General features: G+C 35.6%; 1 protein-coding gene across 2 annotated transcripts in view; it reads right to left on the bottom strand.

The window, feature by feature from the left end:
- Positions 1–20,598, bottom strand: part of LOC129003064 (unconventional myosin-IXb-like) — a 103,882-nt gene that overhangs the window by 53,233 nt on the left and 30,051 nt on the right. Inside the window, exon 1 of one of the 2 annotated variants that reach the window (XM_054431283.1) lies at positions 11,114–11,253. The exons of the other annotated variant lie outside the window; for it this stretch is intronic. Coding sequence (XP_054287258.1) covers positions 11,114–11,204 — 91 coding nt within the window. The 5' untranslated portion in view covers positions 11,205–11,253. Of the gene's footprint in view, positions 1–11,113; positions 11,254–20,598 lie in introns of those variants that run through there. 2 annotated transcript variants of the gene reach the window in all.

Below are 20,598 nucleotides of genomic sequence, written 5' to 3'. Positions count from 1 at the left end.
TTGTAAGTTACTCATTACTTATTATCTCTTATTTGATTCTAGACTCAAAAGTTTATTTTTTTATAATAGATAATTTACTTTGTAACTGGTAACACTACTTGAATAAAGACAAGTTTTAATTTTTGTAGTTTACTCTTTTTTTAGAATTCCTTTTAGCCCTTTACTTCCCAGAATTATGAAATTTAATAACAAAAAAAATTATTGTGAATTTTATTTTTATTTTTTGTATTTTAAGGCTAAAAATGTGTTTGTTTTCAAATTTCCCTCATAGAATTAAAAATTAGAAATATGTATCCATATGGATACCATGGAAACCTAAAGTACCATTGTTCGCTAATTTTCATACGTTAATAATTTTAATTTTACTTTGACACTCCCATAGTATCCATATGGATACAAGTTTTTTTAAAGTTGTATCAAATTGAAAAATAAGTTACTTGTTCATCAATTAAAACAAATTAATTTAGAATGAGTACAAAAAGACATAATATTATGTAAAAAACTTAATTACAATATCACTAGATGGCATCATAAGCCATTCGTCAATTTCTTCATTGTCATTCATCTGTAAAACACATCATTATTATATTTAATGATTTCTAATATCGGACTGAATCAAGCATTACAACACTTGTAGGCCTATATTTATCATTGTGCAGACTTAAAAAAACAGACTTATATCAAAGAAAATACAAAAGAAAAACAGTATCCATATGGATACTATGGGAACACAGACGACACGCCATAGCTATTATTAAAAATAAACCTGTATCCAAAAGGATACTATGGGAACATAGAGGACTCTTTAAATATTGTCAGCATACTCTGTGTTCCCATAGTATCCATTTGGATTCAGTTATTTTATACCAAATATATAAAAAGTAAGTAACAGAAAACTATAATTCTACGTATATTTCAGTAGCTAAAGGTGCAATGAAGTGAAATATAATTTTTCCCAGCTTCGTAACTAGTTATAAACATAAAAAATCTTATCTTGAAAATCTTAAATTTCATGATGTGTCAAAAACCTGGTTTGCATCACTTTGAAATGATATTTTTCTTCTTTTCGCAGGCTTGCCAACACTAGGAAAATTAAAAACCCTTTGTAATAAGCCTAGAAACAAAATGCATAGAGGTAGGAGACTCAAATCTCTATCTACAGAGAGGTAAAAAAATGAGAAATAATATGTATCCAAAAGGATACTATGGAAAGTAAAGGGTTAGAGTATGTGCCGGTTATTGTTATTTGAATTTAGCATTAAAATAGAGTAATTATGTTTATATTTATTGGTAATCCGGAGGCTATAAAATCTACTTAAACGATGCTTAAACCATTACTTTGGAAATACCCAAGTAAATTCTGATTAAACAAATTTGTGCTTGTTTAAACAGTTGGGAATAATTATAGGATCTTGAGGAGTAAATGTTTTCATTAGATACACTTTTTTGTCGGCAATACAACAGTTAAAAAAGTAAACGAAACAAAATAATCGATTTATTTTCAGATATTTCTAACTATATACTTTCAGAAAAACCTAAGTAATTCTTATTCAAAAAGTATTTTTAAATTTAAACAAAGCCTATGTAAACAACACTACTTTTTGAAGTAAATTTAGCCCAGGAACATTGTCATTTGGCAAATATCACTTTCAGCAGTAGGCTCACCCACCTAATCCGGAAATGCACAACATAATATAATGTTGTTCTTAAGAATTAATTAGTTTCAAGAATGGTATGCGTTGCTCCTAAATAGTACGAACGTCCGGTGATAATATTAAGTCATTCAATATCCTAACCTCTATCACGAGAGAAAATGTCAGGTGTTTCCACAGGACGGAGACGAAGGTTGAATCACGGGTCGATGATCAAAACAAATCACGTAGAATCATGCATGCTATAAGCAATTAATAGTCGTCATGCCTTCAAAGCTATTTCAAAATTGTATAAACTATACCTGCAAAACAAAATAATGTAAACATTTGATAGTTCTGAAACGCAGAGAGAAAGTTTAGCTGTCTCGAATAATCTAATATGATTTTAATTATAATAGAATAATGCAAATTTAGTTCCGTACTATTTAGTGATAAATATTTAATTTTTATTAAACTGCACTTAGAAAAATATGCAGTTTGTCTGCATTGAAAATGGGCTTATTAACGTAGGACAAAAACCAACTGTTTTTAAGATAACTACTTCAACTTCGAATGCATAATACAGTATCTTGCATTGTCTCTGTTAACATATTTATAGTTTCAAAATTACTCCTTACATTTTTATTTTAAAGTAGTGTATTCAATGAGGCACGACTAATGGGATTTACTTGCAGGGTTGACCCAGCCATTGTCTCTTTTAATCCGTATAATTAGGGGATTAGTTCCTTGCATGGGTAGGACCGAGGCGCGCAAGGTACCTCTGCGCTCCTTGGTCCTACCCCTACGGATTTTATTTATGACCTCCCATTAGAGCAGGTATTGTGCGCTCCTCGGTCCGCGAATCCTTCAGCTAATGACTGACCGGCCATGGGAATCGGAAGCCGTTCTCATAATTATGACAGCAGCGCTATCTGCTAAATATCCGGCGTAACTGACACTTGATACGATAAAAACACACCTTACACGAGTTTGGAATTTAGCGCATTTAAATATAAAAACTGGTCAAAAGGAAATCCCAAAGTGTTGCGTCCATTTGTCAAGAGCGGCTGCAGCATAGCATATCGGTAAGCAGATGAAGATTTGCATTTAACAATTCTTCAGCGTTATATTCTTGCTTGAAGAGTTTAGATTGATAAAATGGTATAGCCTACGACTTTTCAAGACACCTCTGGAACAACGTTCTGGAAATTTTAGCCATCGTTCGGTTTCAGTTTATGTTCAATCAAAGAATATCGTGGGTTTAGTTCAACCTAGACCAAAACAGGGTCTATAAGTAACGAAATAGATTAAGCAAACGCATAAATGATGAATATACACTATATCAGTGATATAACGCACCAATTGTAGTAACCGTCCATGAAAAATATAATAAGTATTCTGTTTCCTCAGAAGACCACTGTATCGTTAGCCGAGTGGTTATGTAATAGTGCCAACTTTCAAATATGAATAATGCTAGGATAATGCTGAATAATAATAATAATAATAATAATAATAATAATAATAATAATGATGATGATGATGATGATAATAATAATCATAATAATTATAATAATGATAATAATCTAATATATAAAATTCTCGTGTCACAGTGTTTGTCTGCAAACTCCTCCGGAACGACTTCACCGATCGTTATGAAATTTGGTGTGTAAATTCTGTAGGTATGCGAATCGGACGTAAACTATTTCCCGTTTCGAAATTCTTAAAAGGGCTCCGCCCCAGTGGCTCTGGAGTTTCCCATGTTAACCTTATGAGAAATGGAATTAATGAATCTTAACAGCTGTTTCAATTAAACAAGTTGGTTCTGTTCTATGATGTTCAATAGCATTAATTACAAGGATTACCAACAGGGTGCAGCACTATTATTTCTTTTACATTTATGACAACAGCTAATTTGCAACCAAAAGGTGAGTGAGCGTAGTGAACGAACTTCAACCTGGAGGCGAGTTAGCGTAGCGAACGAGCTAACCTGAAGGCAAGTGAGCGCAGCGAACGAGCTCCAACCTAAAGGTGAGTGAGCGTAGCGAACGAGCTCCAACCCAAAGGTGAGTGAGCGTAGCGAACGAACTTCAACCAGGACGTGATTGAGCGTTACGAACATCTAACCTGAAGGCAAGTGAGCGCAGCGAACGAGCTCCAACCTAAAGGTGAGTGAGCGTAGCGAACGAGCTCCAACCCAAAAGTGAGTGAGCGTAGCGAACGAACTTCAACCAGGACGTGATTGAGCGATGCGAACGAGATCATCTTGAAAATTAAACGTAACGGTACTTAAATTATAAATAGTCAAAGGCAAGACAACGTCTGCCGGGTTTTCCATCGGTCTGTCTTAGGGGAAACCTATAACTTAGGCGATACGAAGTTCGCCGGGTCAGCTAGTAGTAATAATAATAATGCTGAATAATCTGAATTCAAAGCGGGGCGATTCTATAGTCCAAGGTGCCTTTTGTAATGGGCTGTCAAAAAAGATACTACCACCTATGTTTTATCTATGGTACTACATAACAAAAGAACAACGCTCCTCAATATCCATAAATCCAGCACTGTGTCTCTAAACTGCATGAAATACCATCCAGTGGATATATACATCTCAGGGTTATATCTTGCCTTTAAACATGTATAAAATACCATATGACGTTTTTTTCCACAAACATTGACGTTGCTATGAACACCGTTTGAATATTACTTGTGACTTTTGCGACGAAATGATTCACTGTACCTAGTGAGTGAAATCCAGAGCGACAAATATTTGGAAACGAAAAATTTTAAAACGCGGAAACGTTGATCTGAGGGGTCGGCGCGGCGGGCACCGACCATTGAGGAGAACTGCTATCTTTGGGCAACTGTCAGGCAAAAACGGGGCTCGAGACGTCCCAACGACCTTGCTCACCTCCAAAAAACAGACCCGTCAGACAAAGGTTTCATTGTAAATTCTTTTCTCAGAATTAAAAAGAAAGGAGAAGGAATTAAGCTATATGACGCGGACCGGAGCCCATTATAAAGTGCACCAAATTCTGCAAGACGAGTTTCTGTGGTCAGACACCTCCAGACGACCTTCCGTCGCCCGTGAAGTCTTCTGTTAGTACCGGAGGTGATTCTTATGACGGAAATACAAAGAACTCCCAACAGTCACTGTGTTTACGACAATATGTGCAGCAATAGGGTTTATTTAATGATTGTATGATGAAAGAATAAGGCTACAAGCAAATAAATGTATAATGAGAATACCTAATTGGGGAAACAGAATGTCATTAATGTTAGAAATACCATACCAACAATCGATCACAAAAGAGTTCATGATTCCCACCTTACTGAAGGTACAAAGAGTTGACGACGTAGCCAGATGTTCATCAAGGTTAGACTAACGAACCAATGATCGATTAGATAAGAGTTTTATAATGACGATATATGGTGGGAATTACCATAGATAAAAGGAGTATAGACTTCTTTTAATCTATGGAATTACTAAATAATGGTTGCACTGACAAGTGTTTTCAACTGACAATCAAGCTCACCGTTCCCTGTTTGGAACTGAGCACTGCTGTCGTCGATCATTGGGCTACTAATAAATGGTCCAGTCTAAAGAAAATTCTGGTTTTTGTTAGAACTTTTTGACGAACCATCTATTTACATTCTACATCTATTGATGTTACAAATACACAGATAAAACGATGGTCATCACACTACATTCACTGAATAAATAGGCCTAATATTGTAAAACGCTCTTTGATGTTAAAGTACATCTTATGAAAGTTTGTATAAACATAGTTAGAAGTACCTGTCATTTTCCCAACCGTCACTCACTTAGTCCCTATCGTAGAAGACGACACCTGATCTAGAGTCCCACAGTACACTCATTGCTTTCATCAAACTCAAACGGACACTCAACACAACTTCTCAAAATCACAATATTGGAAGTCTCGGCAAAACTGAACCCGCCTTGTTACGCAGCCTGCCGCGAGAAAACTGCATCTTCGCGTTCGCGGTCTCGTCACAACTGTCTAGAGCTTCGGCTAAATACGTCTGCTATGTAAATGCTACATACTACCCGAAGGCTGATCTACTTTCCCTCTACTTAAGAGCAGAATGGTTCTAGCATTCGCTTGATACATATTCATCGTTTTACTAAATCATTCAGTGGTGTGCGATGTTTTATGAGCGGTTGAACCCTTAAAAGATCATCATCGCTAAGTACCTTCACTCGCCGTTTTACCACTTCGTTATGCAACCTATTTATCGTGGCTGGCTGGGTACACTCCAACAAGTAAAAGTTAATGTTAAACTATGTGTAAAGGCCTACTTGAGTGAAAAAAGTGGTGGGAGTGGTTTCAATGGTTATATCTGTTTGCTTAAATATGTTAAATGTGAGTGATTGAAACATTAGTTTCGTATACCTGTGGCTCTGGCTTGATTTGTGATTGCTCACTTATCCCATTACTCACAAGGTCTTTCTACTTACTTCGCCAGACATAAAGACATTAGTCAGTGATCTTCTGACTGAAACGTTTGTGGTAGCAGAAACATGTGCAAAGATTCGTTAAAACCAAAGTAAACCTTATTTAACCGTAGAGGTAATACGACACTTAAAAAATAAACAAAAACTACTCTCACAATTAATTTGTGACGTATTTATTACGACATACTGCAATATACATGTAACTATCAATTTTAATGTTTTACATGTTGGTTTAACTATTTCGAGTATTGTGATTGAAAAGTATAAATCATACGAAACCTTTCTAGGGATTCATCATCGACTTAAGAAGATAAGGAACCTTAACCTTACATATTACTCTTTATGGGTCCCTTGGAGGCTCCACACTTGCTTGAAGGGAGATAGATGACATTTGAATCAATTATTGCGTGAGGGGCTTTTATAAATTTTAAATTATTCTTAATATACTAAAATATATAATATGTTATAAATTGAATTTAAGTGAAGATAGTTACCAGAAGGTTATTCTATTTTATAAAAAAAACACATTCTCTATACAAACTGACTGTTTGGTAATGTTACTTTAAAGAAAATAAACACATTTCTTTTCTCACTCAGTCTTCTATCACTATTAATTCACGGTTTGAATATCACTTTTCTCCTCAAAAGTGGCACGGCAAGAGCCTTACAGGGTTTGAGGGACTCCACCACGAGTATTCTTTGGGATCTCCACGATCAATTCGAAAATACAGCTTTCCTATACCAGTACCATATTTATTTATTACAAAGTATTGTGTTATAATCCTTCATCAGTGTAATATTCTCTTATTTCTCGTAGTAAGAACACAGCCACGCTAGCACGAGTCTCCCGAGTCTTCGTGTGTGGCATCCTCAGCTCTAAACCTTGCCCATATTGCCGTGGGATAAGCAAATGAGGAAGTTGCGAGATACTTCGGTGGGATCGATCTTATCTGCATAAACCACTGTTATTTTCTTTTCATCTAGCCGATGACATCACTACCCTCATTCAAATGACCGAGGCTATTGTTTGGCCCGGACGATTCATTTTGAGAGCTTGACCCCTGGATAATGTTATTCGCCCATAAACCAAATTCCACAGGCTTCCAAAAAACAGTTATCATTAGTGTCCAGTACGCAACGCAATATGTCAGAGGTTCTATAAATATTTTTATTCCAAAGCAAAAATCGTAAGAAAACGTGCTATAAAAAGATTTTCTAAATCGTCCAATCAACCAAGAGACAATAAATATTTATGATCAAAAAGACATGAACGAAATGGGATGCTCGATTTTGAGTGGTTTTTGACAGTACTAGTATAAACGTTTAAATTAAGGGAAGATTTGCATTATTTGTAAGCAACTACATAACATTAAAAAGTGCCATGCAGATATTTCTTGAAATAATAATTGATAAACAATGGTATCATGGATACTGGTATCATGGATAATACCTGGTAAACGAGATTGGGTTCACAAGTTTCAGTAGTTTAGTTATAAAGGAGCTAAACCGATCAAAGTGTAGCCTTATTGAGTTACAAGGAAATATCAATGTGCCTGGAATTTGAATAGGCTGAATAAAATGTGGCAGTTCACAGCTCTACTGTACGAACTTAACTCCGAGAAGAAAGACTTACATCCTAGAAAGGCCATAAAACTTGCTCTGCTGGAAACAATGCCTCCTTGTAAACACAGCCTCGCAACACAAACTAACTGTAAACCCCGCTGCAGCCTCTCAGTGGCCACATGTAACACCTTGAAGACCACCGGAAGGTTCATCGCACTGTGTCGTGATGGTGAATTAATAAGCGCGTGTACGCGAGATCGCATCGTGTTAAGGCGTAGATGTCATTTGGAGCAATTATCCTGATTATAAAGCAAGTGACCGCGCTGCGCAGACAGCGTCTCATCTCCACTTCGGACATCTTCGATGATGCGACGTCGTGCAAGAAAAACATTATCTCTTTGTTTGAACCTCCTTGATGAATATTCACTCACCAAGCTGCCTGTTTGAGTAAGTTCAATGATTCAACCATTATTCACACGACTTAACCAGTTCCTTGTTCTCTCCTCCCGCACCTGTTGTCCCTTGAGGATCTTGAACAGTTTACTCCAAAATATCTAGCGAATCACTTTATGATGATGATGATGATGATGATAATCATTATCTTCTCGTGACCGTCGTCCCTCCAGAGTGTCACCTTGAACCCCCCCCCCTTCCTTCCACTCTAGGCTGATTGCTTTATTCTTCTTCTTTTTGTCGGCGATCCGTTCCAGTGGCGCGACTCGTTTGGATGATTTATTGAACTACATTTGCATTGGCTTATTTGGATGTAGGAAATAATCCATCATCGCGTTTGAATTAGTCGTTTTAATTTCTTCCCTGATAAACACGAAGGGTCAACGCTTGATCACGTGGAGGATTGGAGTTAAGTGAAAAAATATCTGCCACATCAGTGTGAAAGGACGTCGCCTTGAGGAGTTATTATATGGCACCTTTGACTGATAATACAGCAGTATCTTCAGTATCGAATAGTCAATGGTATTAATTTATTAGGCATTGACTCAAAGAAATTACTATGTTAAGTTACTAAAGAGACTATGGTAAGATTGGCATAAATCTAGCTACTACTGGTCCATCCTTTAAATACGAAATACACATCTTTCAGGAAATATGAACTTCAAATTATTTATCCCAAATGTATATCACGGACAGATTAAAAACCGTTAACGTTTCGAACTTATTGCTAAAAACCAAACTGAATCTTACGTCGAAATGACATATCAACAAAACAACTCCCTGTACCGCCAAAACAATATATGAACCCTATAACACCATCCCACCTACAGGCGTGACAAGCATATAGTGTGTGTGTGGGACGTTGGTATACATGTTGCACAGTACATGGACAAAGTCGGCGAATGTTTTTACTCTGTGGAGAACGTGTGAGCAGAGCATGACTTACTCTATGGAAAGCAGAGTTGCGTCACAGACGTACACGACCGACCGACTTGGGCAACACACGACTATAACTCGCTTGTAATTGGCGCTTTGTTAATCAGCTGAGCAGTGAGTTAAAGCGATCGGCTGCTCTGACCTTTCAACTCGCTCTCACAGCGGCCAGACGATGTATGGATCTGCTGCGATGCTTTCTCCTAAGCTCATAAATGGGCTTCTGAACTGGGCGCTTGCCAGCCAAGCGGCGCAGACTCAGGAGTAGGAAATGATTCTGCCATTTCACAGTTAAAGCTTGAGGTTGTTGGAAGCATACTTTGTTGCGCTACATTGTTCAACAAAAGACAACACGAAATGTATTGTGTTTATCACATTTATGGCCAGATTAGGGTCTTTGAGCGTCCACTTGACATCCATGTACGTATGTAGACGGGTAGTATGCAGTAAGGGGTTTCTTGAGTAGACAATTGTAATGGTCTCATAACCTGACGATACATTAAACAAGGAGTCTTCGATTGGAGCCAAAATGAAGTGTAGTCTGATCTCCAGTCCGTGCTTTAGAAAGGCACGGACTGGAGATCCTTAGTAGCCTTAGTAAGGGCAGGCTAAAATTTTAGAATTGTTGATAATTTCTAGGAGTTTCAACCAGTGTTTAAATGCCATCAATTTAATTTGAATTGCTGATCATAAGGGGTGGCTGAATCTGAAAATTAACTTAATAACATACTTCAATTCAAGAACAAGATGTTCAGTTCAGATCAACCTTTTCTTTATACCGAGTTCACCTATTTAGGATCATAACCTTAGAGAGTTTTCAATCAAAAGCAAAATAATTTAGTATATTTCCACTTCAGTAGCCAAAAGTCAAAGATACTTTGCACCCAATATCGCTAAGGAAACAGCTAAATAGTTAATTTTCAAATGCTCCAAGTTCTAAGTGATGGGAGCATAACATATTGAGTGCATACAAATCAGTAATCGAGAGGTGACTTTAACGCGCGGGTTAACTGAGTGCGTGTATCTTAGAAAAACTAAACGGTACTAAGTTCTTAGGCAATGCCTCCATTGCCTACATGGTTCTGTTCTATGCATTTTGACATCTGCAGGATTGTTGAAGAACGTGTACGGTAACCTTATTGTCCAAGCGTGATCAAATTCTTCTCTCTCCATTTTCTTTTTAATTGAGTATTTTTGCGGCCAAACAGGAAGTATGTAGGCCTACGCAAACCTCTATTGGTGTAGTATGAGATATTCTATCACAAAGCTTTTACATAATATTCCTTAAACCAACATTATTGTATATTATAGTATTTAAAATAAGATACAGATACTGGTACCATGGCAATGCCATTTAAAACAATAACATTCAGTTAACATAATAATAACATTCTGTTTTTATTAACTATACAGTAATCGATTGGCCTTCTACTATCCAGACAAAGTATACAACTTTGTCAATTAGTTCTTCAACTAATAAAATTTTGTCTGTTACTCTTCTGTAGTCTACTCTTCTTCTAGTCTTATAGTTTATGTATGAAGATATTTTACTCACGTAAAATGTATTTTTTTAGTAACAAGGCACGATTTCCTGTAAGTTAAAGCGTTTGTTTATTAACACTGGATTGCCTTACATAAATTAATAGACTCTACAGTATCACAATTTTAAGGGAAAGAACATGTTTAACAGGTGACAACCCCCCCCCCCCTCTCAGCAGATAAACATTTCCTCGTGTTCAATCCAAACTGGTCAAGACAACCGGGCCTTCTACACCTTACCTGAAAACATTATGGCTTTGCAAAAAACAATCAATCATTGCATCGTGTATAAGCCAGCTTTATTCCTCTATATTCTATCAATCGGAAACATATGAACTCATGGTTTGTAATGTGTACATTTGATTAGGTAATACATTGTCACCAATCAACGGTCATCAGACTTAATGAACTCCAAACATCCACTCACGATAAAAGTGCTATACTAACAGAACCACGATATTGGGTTGGTTAACATGTGCACCGTTTCAGCTACACTCTACCACGATAAGATTTCGGATCTTACCTTGTAATTTCTTCTCCGTCTCCCAAAATTTCTGCAGTTCGGTGAAGTACTTGTCCAGTATAAAAACTTTGGAAAGTCCAAGAGTGGCCATGCTACTTCTGTCACATGTCTCTCAGTCGCACTTGACACTCACACGAGTCCGCGGCACAAACACTGTAGACTCATACAGCACGGACGACACCGACACCGAGTAGGCGCATGCGCGCTGAAGTTCCGACTCCAACTGAACTACGCAGGCGCACTGACGACCTCTCGGGAACGAGTCGCGGTACCAAGTGAATCACCCGCGAGAGCCGGTACACGATATGGCCAACTACATTGAGGAACGAGAAGCTATGAAAGATATATCATTACTGTATGTTTTCTGGTAATACAACCAAACTGTAAAGCACAAATAAACTATCGAAATATATTATTTTAAAAATAAGGAAAATATTTCACCAACACAGTGCACACGCTACCAACATTTAACACGCAATAAAACATACTTAAATTTTTAAGTGTAATATAAGAGGTGCAGTCAACGGTAGGTGTGTTAACAGGTACAACATCACATCTGTCTGTGTCTATGTGTTTTCGTGCATGGAATAACACATATAATTCAAGAACTATTATGCAGTAACGATAACGCAGCAAAGGTTGTGTTTAAATGTTTAAATTTGTTCTTAGTCAATCAGTTGCCAATACAACATTATATTTTAAAAATATGCTAAGGTTAAAATGTTTCAAGATAGGTTAAATAATGTAACATAAAATAAACATTAAATCAAGAAACCGATTTCTACTAAACCGAACCAACCCTAAAATTATATTTAGTTGTTCTACAAGGATAATAAATCCATCGAGTTTGTTTATTGTTTAATCCATGGTTGAGCCATAGATAAAAGGAGTATAGACATGAAGGACGATTGGTACGTTAATATTAGTGTTCAAACAAAAACTGAACGACCGAATCACTGAACTGAGTTGTTCTTTGACCAGAGGATCGTTCCAGAGACAGACGCCCACGTGACCACATTCCTCGCTTCTCATTGGTCGGCTGGCGCGGTAGAAACAGGTTCTCGCTCAAAGCTTCATCAGGTCGTTTTCAATTTCTCCCCCCTGTCCCACTCGACTCTTTCTCTCTCTCCATCTCTCTCTACATTTGGCTCTTGCCACCCCGAAATGAGAAGTGAGTTTAAAAAACAACTCCGACGACTTCCCCGGGAGTCCTGAGCTCCTGGCTTATTCTGTCTTATGTTTTATAGATCCTTTTTGTTTGTATTGGTTTGAATAGAGAATTATTGTAATAGTCGAATCTTTATGATGAAATTTAAGTTATGTCACTAAACATATATGACTCTCCACAATCAAAGATACCATCTGATAGCACAACTTATACTAAACCATGGCGTTTTTTGATGTCCATCCGTTATTTTAATAACTCAAGCGAGAAAATACAATCTCAACTCTCTGTAACTATGTTCGATTTGAACAAAGAATTTATTATACTTCAACTTCAGTATAGTATCCAAAAGTCAATGGTACTATGCATGCTATCGCTAAGGAAACAGCTAAATAGTTAATTTTCAAATACTCTAAGTTCTATGTGATGGGAGCATAAAATATTGAGTGCATAAAAATTAGTAATCAAGCGGTGACTTTAACGCATGGGTTAACTAAATCCGTGTAGCGATAGTAATCAATTGGTTTAGGTTCATGATTACTAATGTTAGACCTCTTTTAAGGGAAGAATATACCTAAAACATTAGTAGATAAGTGTCATACTCAAGCCTTCGCCAATTAAAAGGTTATCAATTAATAATGTCATCTAACAATATATTGAGGTCAGAGAGTAAAAAGAGACACAATGGCTTGGACAGTTCTCTGAAAAAAACTTAACCATCATCACTTTGCTTGGAATAAAATGTATTGTTTGTCAACTCATAATGAGCATTGCCTTTACAAACTAGAGCCAAATTTGTCTTTGATCAGTTACATTTAACGACAAGTAGCTTTAATTTGATTTAATTTGGTCCAAGATTTGAATTGCAACTTGAAACTGCTGATTTAAGATATTTTCAACAGAAACGTTTGGAAATAGAGAAATATTAAATAAACTATCTATCTTTTATAGTTAAGTGCACATTTGAATACTAAAGCAATCTATTCAGCCAGTACAATGGTAAATTACTCAATATGACATGACCACAGATTGAGTCCGTTGAATGTTGTAAACTGGTTAACATTTAATCCATTATTATACTGTGGTATTTTGTTTCATGTAGAAAGAGTATGTTACTATTGGATGTATTATAAAATGCAAACAGGAATTACCAAGGGGTTCCAGTGCAACTAACAGTGGCTTGCTTGCTGTCTTGGGAGGAGGTCTGCCTCGCTGTCAACAGCACAATAACAGTAAGGCCCGAGGTCAGGCCACATTTAATTAAATGCTGAATGCTTTACGACACAAAGAAAACGCACTTTATGAGCGGAACCAAACGAAAATGAGTGAGCCAAGCAGTGTCCAGCAAATTAATATGTTTTCGAGCTGCCGATTGGTTTGGTAGTTATTCTTATACAAAAAAGGAGAACAAATCTAGATGACGTATCAAATTAAAACTCGAATTATAATTGATTACACAACAATCATATAAGTAGATTAGGAGTGTGTGTTTTAATTGTGTATTGAATGAACTTAAGGAACAAAAATACGTTTTTGTAGCCCTAGGGAAGGGGGGCGTTTTTCGGTCCCTCGAAGAGTCAAAGTTTGTTTTCCAGGACAACTGTGTTCTATGTGTTTGTAACTAAAAGTTACAATACGTTACTATACAAAACGATGTACAGTAAAGTTACAACGAGTTCTGAAAAAAACATGCTAACAAATATGTGTGGAGCCCTCAAAATTCATCCCTTGATCCCTCTAATGTTATTTTTACTTTTGACACATTTGCCATAAAAAGCCTAATGGCTTTAAACCTTGTGTAGTTTGAAAAAATGTTTGGTAAAAGAAGGTAACAGTTTCCAGAATCGTTAAAAGACACAAATGTTGGTACACGTAATTGTAACTTAGATGATTTTAAATTGAAATGTGAGGGTTTCCCTAGATGCTCAATGATGCTGTTCTTAGTCATGAACATTTTTTGGAATACACAAAAAGCTTAAAGAAAAGTGCGAGGAAGCTATTGAAATAAATAACTAGCAATCCAAGCAAACATGAACTAAATCAATTAAAATGTAGTGGAGTGTGGAAAATGACATGAAACACAATTATTTTTTCATAATAATGATACGAAATAATTAATTTTGTCAATCGTATAACCAAGATACCGCACTTATAGTTTCCTTGTACAGATTATATACAGTAGTTGCCAATTGAGCATGTTATAGATCTGACGATAGAATGACCTTATTCATAAATTGCGAGAGCTTAACAGATACCCCGTTACAGTAAATAATTTTCTCAATGCCAGATTTGCCAATATTTTCCCAAGCAGATCTCTTAGCCTAATTCAGCTGTTTGAATTCAAAGATAGATAGCAAAGATAATATAGTATTGACATGTACTTTAAGGTTTTAGGTGTTTGACACTTGTGAATTACAGCATGTTCCGGAAAAAACACGAAAATATCATGATAGTAAGAAGCTACCCTTTTGTAATTTAAATAAAATAGTTTTTAAATTGAACAGTTTTTCATAATTTTCCGGAATATGCTGTAATTTAAAAGAAGCAAACAACTGAAATCCTAATCTGGTAGGTAATACAAACAAAAAAGTATAAGTCATAAATTCCCACAGAGGGGGAGGGTTTCATATTGGTGGCTCGTGGTCTAATAGGGATACTCCTTCACTTTTCTCCTTACAAAAACCCTTAGAAATTTAACTCTTTTCCTTTATTTTGATTCTCTCCAAGCCCAATATCAACTCTTGACTTCATTTGACCATCAAACTTTTATACGTTTAGATTTCACATGCCATTGTCCACTCTGCTGCTTGCCACTGCTGACTATCATTCGAAACGACGTACCCTTGATTTTCGCGTGGTTTTACAACGGTGCCTCGTATAACAAACATGACGCATGGAGTCCTGAGAGGCCAGATAACCTTCATTAGCGTCGACCCGGCGGAGGTAACGGTGACGATCTGTCCAACTGTAGACCCATCTTGCTCCTTCCCGGGTTTTCCAAATTAATTCTAGCTTTTGATTTATCACCCAAACCGTGTCCTGGGCAATATATCATGATTACGCAATGTTGTGGAATGTATTCAAAATTGATGGATTTTAATCTGTGTAGAAACAACGTTTCCATGAACATTTGGGAACGTTAATCATTTTAGAAAGGTATGTTAGCTCACCTGTAATATATAAGTGTGATTAACCTTACCACTGAGCTGAGTAAATTTTTGCATTTAGACATATCCTTAGAAAAATCTAACTAATTCAAAGATATATTAATATAATTGACAAATCTAAACTTTAAGGAATCATACGTAGTGAATAAAGTAGGACCTTTCCCCTGAAATGTTTTTTTTTAGGAATTGTTATTAACGATTACTACTGTTCACAATTTCACAGTTAAGCAAGTTATTTTTATATATCTAATACATATATAAACTTTAAAGTATCATAGAGAACAAATATGATAGGGCCTATTGCCTATAAAACAGTCAAAGCTTACAACTGTTTACAATTTCATAGCTAATAAGTGAGTAGTTGATAATAAATGTATTGATTGAAAGTATGTAAATGTACTTAGACAATAAAACCTAATTCAAGATTGTGCAAATTTAAATCACATACAGTTAACTAATGTATGTGTAATGAGCAATGATAAAAAAAAAACTCTTGTAGGGCCTGTCTCCAAGGGAACTTACAACTTATAACTTACATCTGATAGCAGTTTAAACAACAACGTGTTGGCAATCAGAAAATACGGTGGCGCTAGACGCATATCAAAGATCTAAAATCTGTCTCCAGAAGGGGAATAAAACAAGTCCCACACAATGTGACGGGACAATAGGTGGACAATGGGTATTGTGGACGTCTATTGTTGATGTAGGTGGCTCGGACCCGCACCGCTCAAGGCTAAGGTAAAACGGCCTCACACTCTTTTATAAATTGCTTTCATACGAAAGAGTATATTTAATAACTATAAAAAAAAGAATATCCCAACTAAGCAAATCATAAGCAAATAGTGTCTGCCCGTGAGGGCATCATTTGTGGTGCAAGTTACTTGATCGTCAAGGCACTTGAATGTAATTTAAAATGAAATATATATATATATATATATATATATACGAAAAACTAGTTTTCCGACAAAATATTTGACAAAACTCCAGCCCAAAGCTTATCCCGCATGGGATTGAATAAATAACCCTCATATTTGAAGGCTAGCACGATAACCCTACGGCTAAAGGCAAAATTAATTAATTATTAGTGTTACTGTGTTTTTGTCACATGTTATGTATATTTATAAGCAAAGCAAAAATTTATGAAATTTGTTTTCACTTTTATGTTTTTAGTTCCAGTTTTGACCTAAGTCGTCCTGAAAACCAATTTGGAAAATTACATATTTTTGAAATTTATTATTTATGTTTATCCATAACTCGAAAAACACTGGACCAATTCATTCAACTTGGCTCAAACACATAGCCACTGTACCAAAGATTTGACATAGGCATATTATTTTGCTTTTTTGTTGATATTTTTACTGGGAGGTTCACCCATGGTTTCTATATGTGGCGCATCCATGGCATCATGGAAAAAGTCCCCATAACGTTACATAGTTGCCTAGTTACATTTTGATGAAATTATTATTTTCATTCTGTCCCACAAATGTATGATGAGGGTCAAAGAGAATTGTATGAGTGAGAAGTGATGAAAAAGTCCACATAACGTTATATAGTTGCCTAGTTATATTTTGATGAAATTATTATTTTCATTCTGTCCCACAAATGTATGATGAGGGTCAAAGAGAAATGTATGAGTGAGAAGTGATGAAAACGTCCACGCAACACAATTATTAAAGAGAATGGTTATCAAAGAGAATTGTATGAAACTAGTACAGTATTGGCAATTGAGATGGAAGCCTAACTGAATATTTTAACACAAACATACGAGGGTTGTGTGTTTTTAAAGAGTGAGATACATTTTGGGGCTCTGTTATTTACTAAGGCCAGCTGTTTCCTTAGCCAAGACTATTAATTAAAAATTAAAAATTAATCCAGTCGTCCACCAAACCTTTGCAGTGATACAGTTCGATCAGTCGGTCGTCAGTTTTTAGCCGTGCACGTGCCTTAATGTTTTCGTGTCGTGTCCGTGTTTTGTGTTGTATGTACTATTTATTAAACTTTGACGCAATGAAAATGAAGAAACCACGTAAACAATGTAAATATGTAAATAGCTCAGATTAGTGTATGATGACTACGCACCCGACGATGAAGTTATCTCCGAAACGGCCGTAGTGCTCTATTACAGGATTGCGAAGACTGTAAGTAACCTTTATATTTATTAATTAAAAGCCTATAATGGGCTGGGAAAACGATTTTCAGAGTTAGCCAATTCTATCATCCCATCTCGTGTTTGACATCTCAACATGCATAACGCTTTATGTATTTTACAGAAGAGTTTAATAACTATATTAATCTCTTTAGCGATCTCCCCCGAAACAAAATAATATATACTAGAAAGTCAATAAATTTAAAAATATTCAATTGATGTGAATAGTTTTTTTCTAACTATGGACTTCCCTCTTTATACCATCTTCTTTGCTGATATATTTTTTAGTCACCATTAATTGTAACTGAAACTATTCAGCTTTGAGTCATTAAAAAAGATGAAGGCATTTAAATAATTTTATATCACGAATTAATTCAAAAACTACGGCCTCATAAATAAGTATCCCATTAAAGCCGGAAGGCCGGGCTATACGGTCCCGAGTAATCGCCCTTCATAGTGTGGTCTTCCGTGGTTATAGTTACCATACAATCGAATGGGCCCAAATTGATTGAGGGTCCGGGTTCCAAATTGATAGCGGAATACTGTTGGCACTAAATATTATGGATATAGCCCGAATTTCCCTCAAAAAAGAATTTTTACGTTGGCCTATACCCATAAATATGGAGACTCCTGAATGTATAAGCCTCTAGGGAGGTATTCGTGGTTAAGTAGGCTCTGTCGTTATGAGATTGCTATTTTTGTTGATGAATTGACGCAATATTTGTCAAAGTGTTGTGTTTTATGTAACTGGTACTAGGAAGCCGAAGTCTCCGCGAAGGATTATGCCAGGGAGTCAAGCTAAAAGTAGTAATAACTTTACATAATATAAGTTGTTCAATTTTTAAATTACATTATTTAATTTGTTTATGCATTTAAATCTTAACTCAAAGTAAATTTTGGGTTATATATATTATTATGCTTCAATTGTTTTGTCTAATGAACAGCGTTCAATAACTTGTTCAGAGTTTTTCTTGGGCAAAACGTTCAGTAGCATGTAACTCAAATCCCACGTCACAGCGTCCTTCCACGTGTGACAAAACTTTGTTTATATTTACCACTTACCATCAGATTGCCTGTTTTATTTATTATGTTTAAAGAAGTTAAACAAAAAGGGTTTTAAAGGATCAATACATTTATTGAAATTAATTTTTAATTAAAATTAAATACATTTAGAAGTTAACAAAGCAATGAATGACTACCTCACCTCCCACAGGATAATGAGTTTATTGTAAGTTACAGCGACTACCCTTGTCAAAACAGCAATTTGAGCTTGTAGTTTACCTAGACTTGACAGCGTTCTTTCGCTGTCAGCTGAGCTAGTGGCTAGGGACAGACTGATTTCAGTTTCTAATGTATTATACTATAATGTATTATAAGGCCGGATTGACTCCGGGTTATAAGGTAGCTTATTTAACATGGACATTTCTACATTTATTAGATAGAATCGTTAAATTCTTTAACACAATATGTCATTAAAAATATAAAGTAAAATGTAATTTAATTATTAAATGGTAAAATTTCTCAATTTCATTTGTAAATTAAATAATATGTACTAAAGATATAAATAAGAAAGTTGTCTTCATTATTTCATTAAAAATAAATCCTTATTGGCATTACTACTTATTCGAGCTTAATTAATAATTTACAGCTTTTCATAGTTTAGGGATCGTTTCTTTAACATTTCAAAAGACCATTGATAAAGCACAACAATATTTCTTAAGTTAATAACAGATGTTAGTGATGCTAATGATTTATTGTGAGTAAAGATGTAAGGATGATTTGTGATTTAATTTGAGAAGATTGACCTAAAAATTGTTCATTTAAATTTAATAATTAGTATTTTAGAAACTTCATGATTGAAATTAAAAATGTCAAAAATAAAAAAAGATACGTAAATAAGGAATATGGAGTTAAACCACTATGTGAAAATGTTATTCGAATTTTTTTAAGTTTTTCTCATGTCAGCATACACGAGATAAAAAATTAATCGAAACCAAATTGTGATTTCCACTACTTACCAGATTTAAAAGCCATAAACGTTTCTACAGTATAAAGGCCATAAAGGTTGAATTTTGTTTCTAAAAGAGTTAGCAAACTGTGTAACTATTTTATACAAAATATGTAAAGATCAAAATGTTCACATTTCGTGTCACTTTCCCGTTGCAAAGCACGGGTACAACAGCTAGAATAAAATATATTAAAACAACATGTAAAATAAAATGAAAAATAAAGTAAAATATAACATATTATTGGCCCTGCCCATTAGTATATGTTTCCAACCTTACTTATTAAATCGACGTTTCTGATTGTAGCTCTCTGTTTTTTGTTTATGTATTACGATATATACTTTAGTCAATCATTGTTACATATAAATTACTCAGATCTATACATTTATACATCTACTAGCTGTACCCGCGGGCTTCGCCCCGTTTAACTTCATAAGTATTCGCATGGCTCATTCACGTCCTGGTTGAAGTTCGTTCGCTACGCTCACTCACCTTTAGGTTGGAGCTCGTTCGCTGCGCTCACTCGCCTTCAGGTTAGCTCGTTCGCTACGCTAACTCGCCTCCAGGTTGAAGTTCGTTCGCTACGCTCACTCACCTTTTGGTTGGAAATTAGCTGTTGTCATATATTAAAAAAAATTAATAGTGCTGCACCCTGTTGGTAATCCTTTTAACTTTTATGCTATTGAACATCATAGAACAGAACCAACTTGTTTAATTGAAACAGCTGTTAAGATTCATTAATTCCTTTTAAATATGAAAAATCATAAGATTAACATGGGGAACTACAGAGCCACTGGGGCAGAGCCCGAAAGGGTTTTTGAGATAAGAATATGCTTTAATGTTAATCGGGAATGTGAGCTATCATCATGCCAAATTTCAGCCCAATCCGTCCAGTAGTTTATGCGTGATTGAGCAACACACACACAAACATACACACAAACATACACACAAACATACACACAAACTCACAAACTTTCAGATTTATAATATTAGTAAGATAC

This window comes from Macrosteles quadrilineatus, unplaced genomic scaffold (assembly GCF_028750875.1).
Source record: "Macrosteles quadrilineatus isolate MER2022 unplaced genomic scaffold, UCM_ALF_1.0 Scaffold_9__3_contigs__length_116548681, whole genome shotgun sequence".
In the NCBI taxonomy this organism is placed as follows: Eukaryota; Metazoa; Arthropoda; class Insecta; order Hemiptera; family Cicadellidae; genus Macrosteles; species Macrosteles quadrilineatus.
The sequence above is the reverse complement of the archived record's forward strand: the minus strand, read 5'-3'. Positions and strand labels throughout refer to the sequence as shown.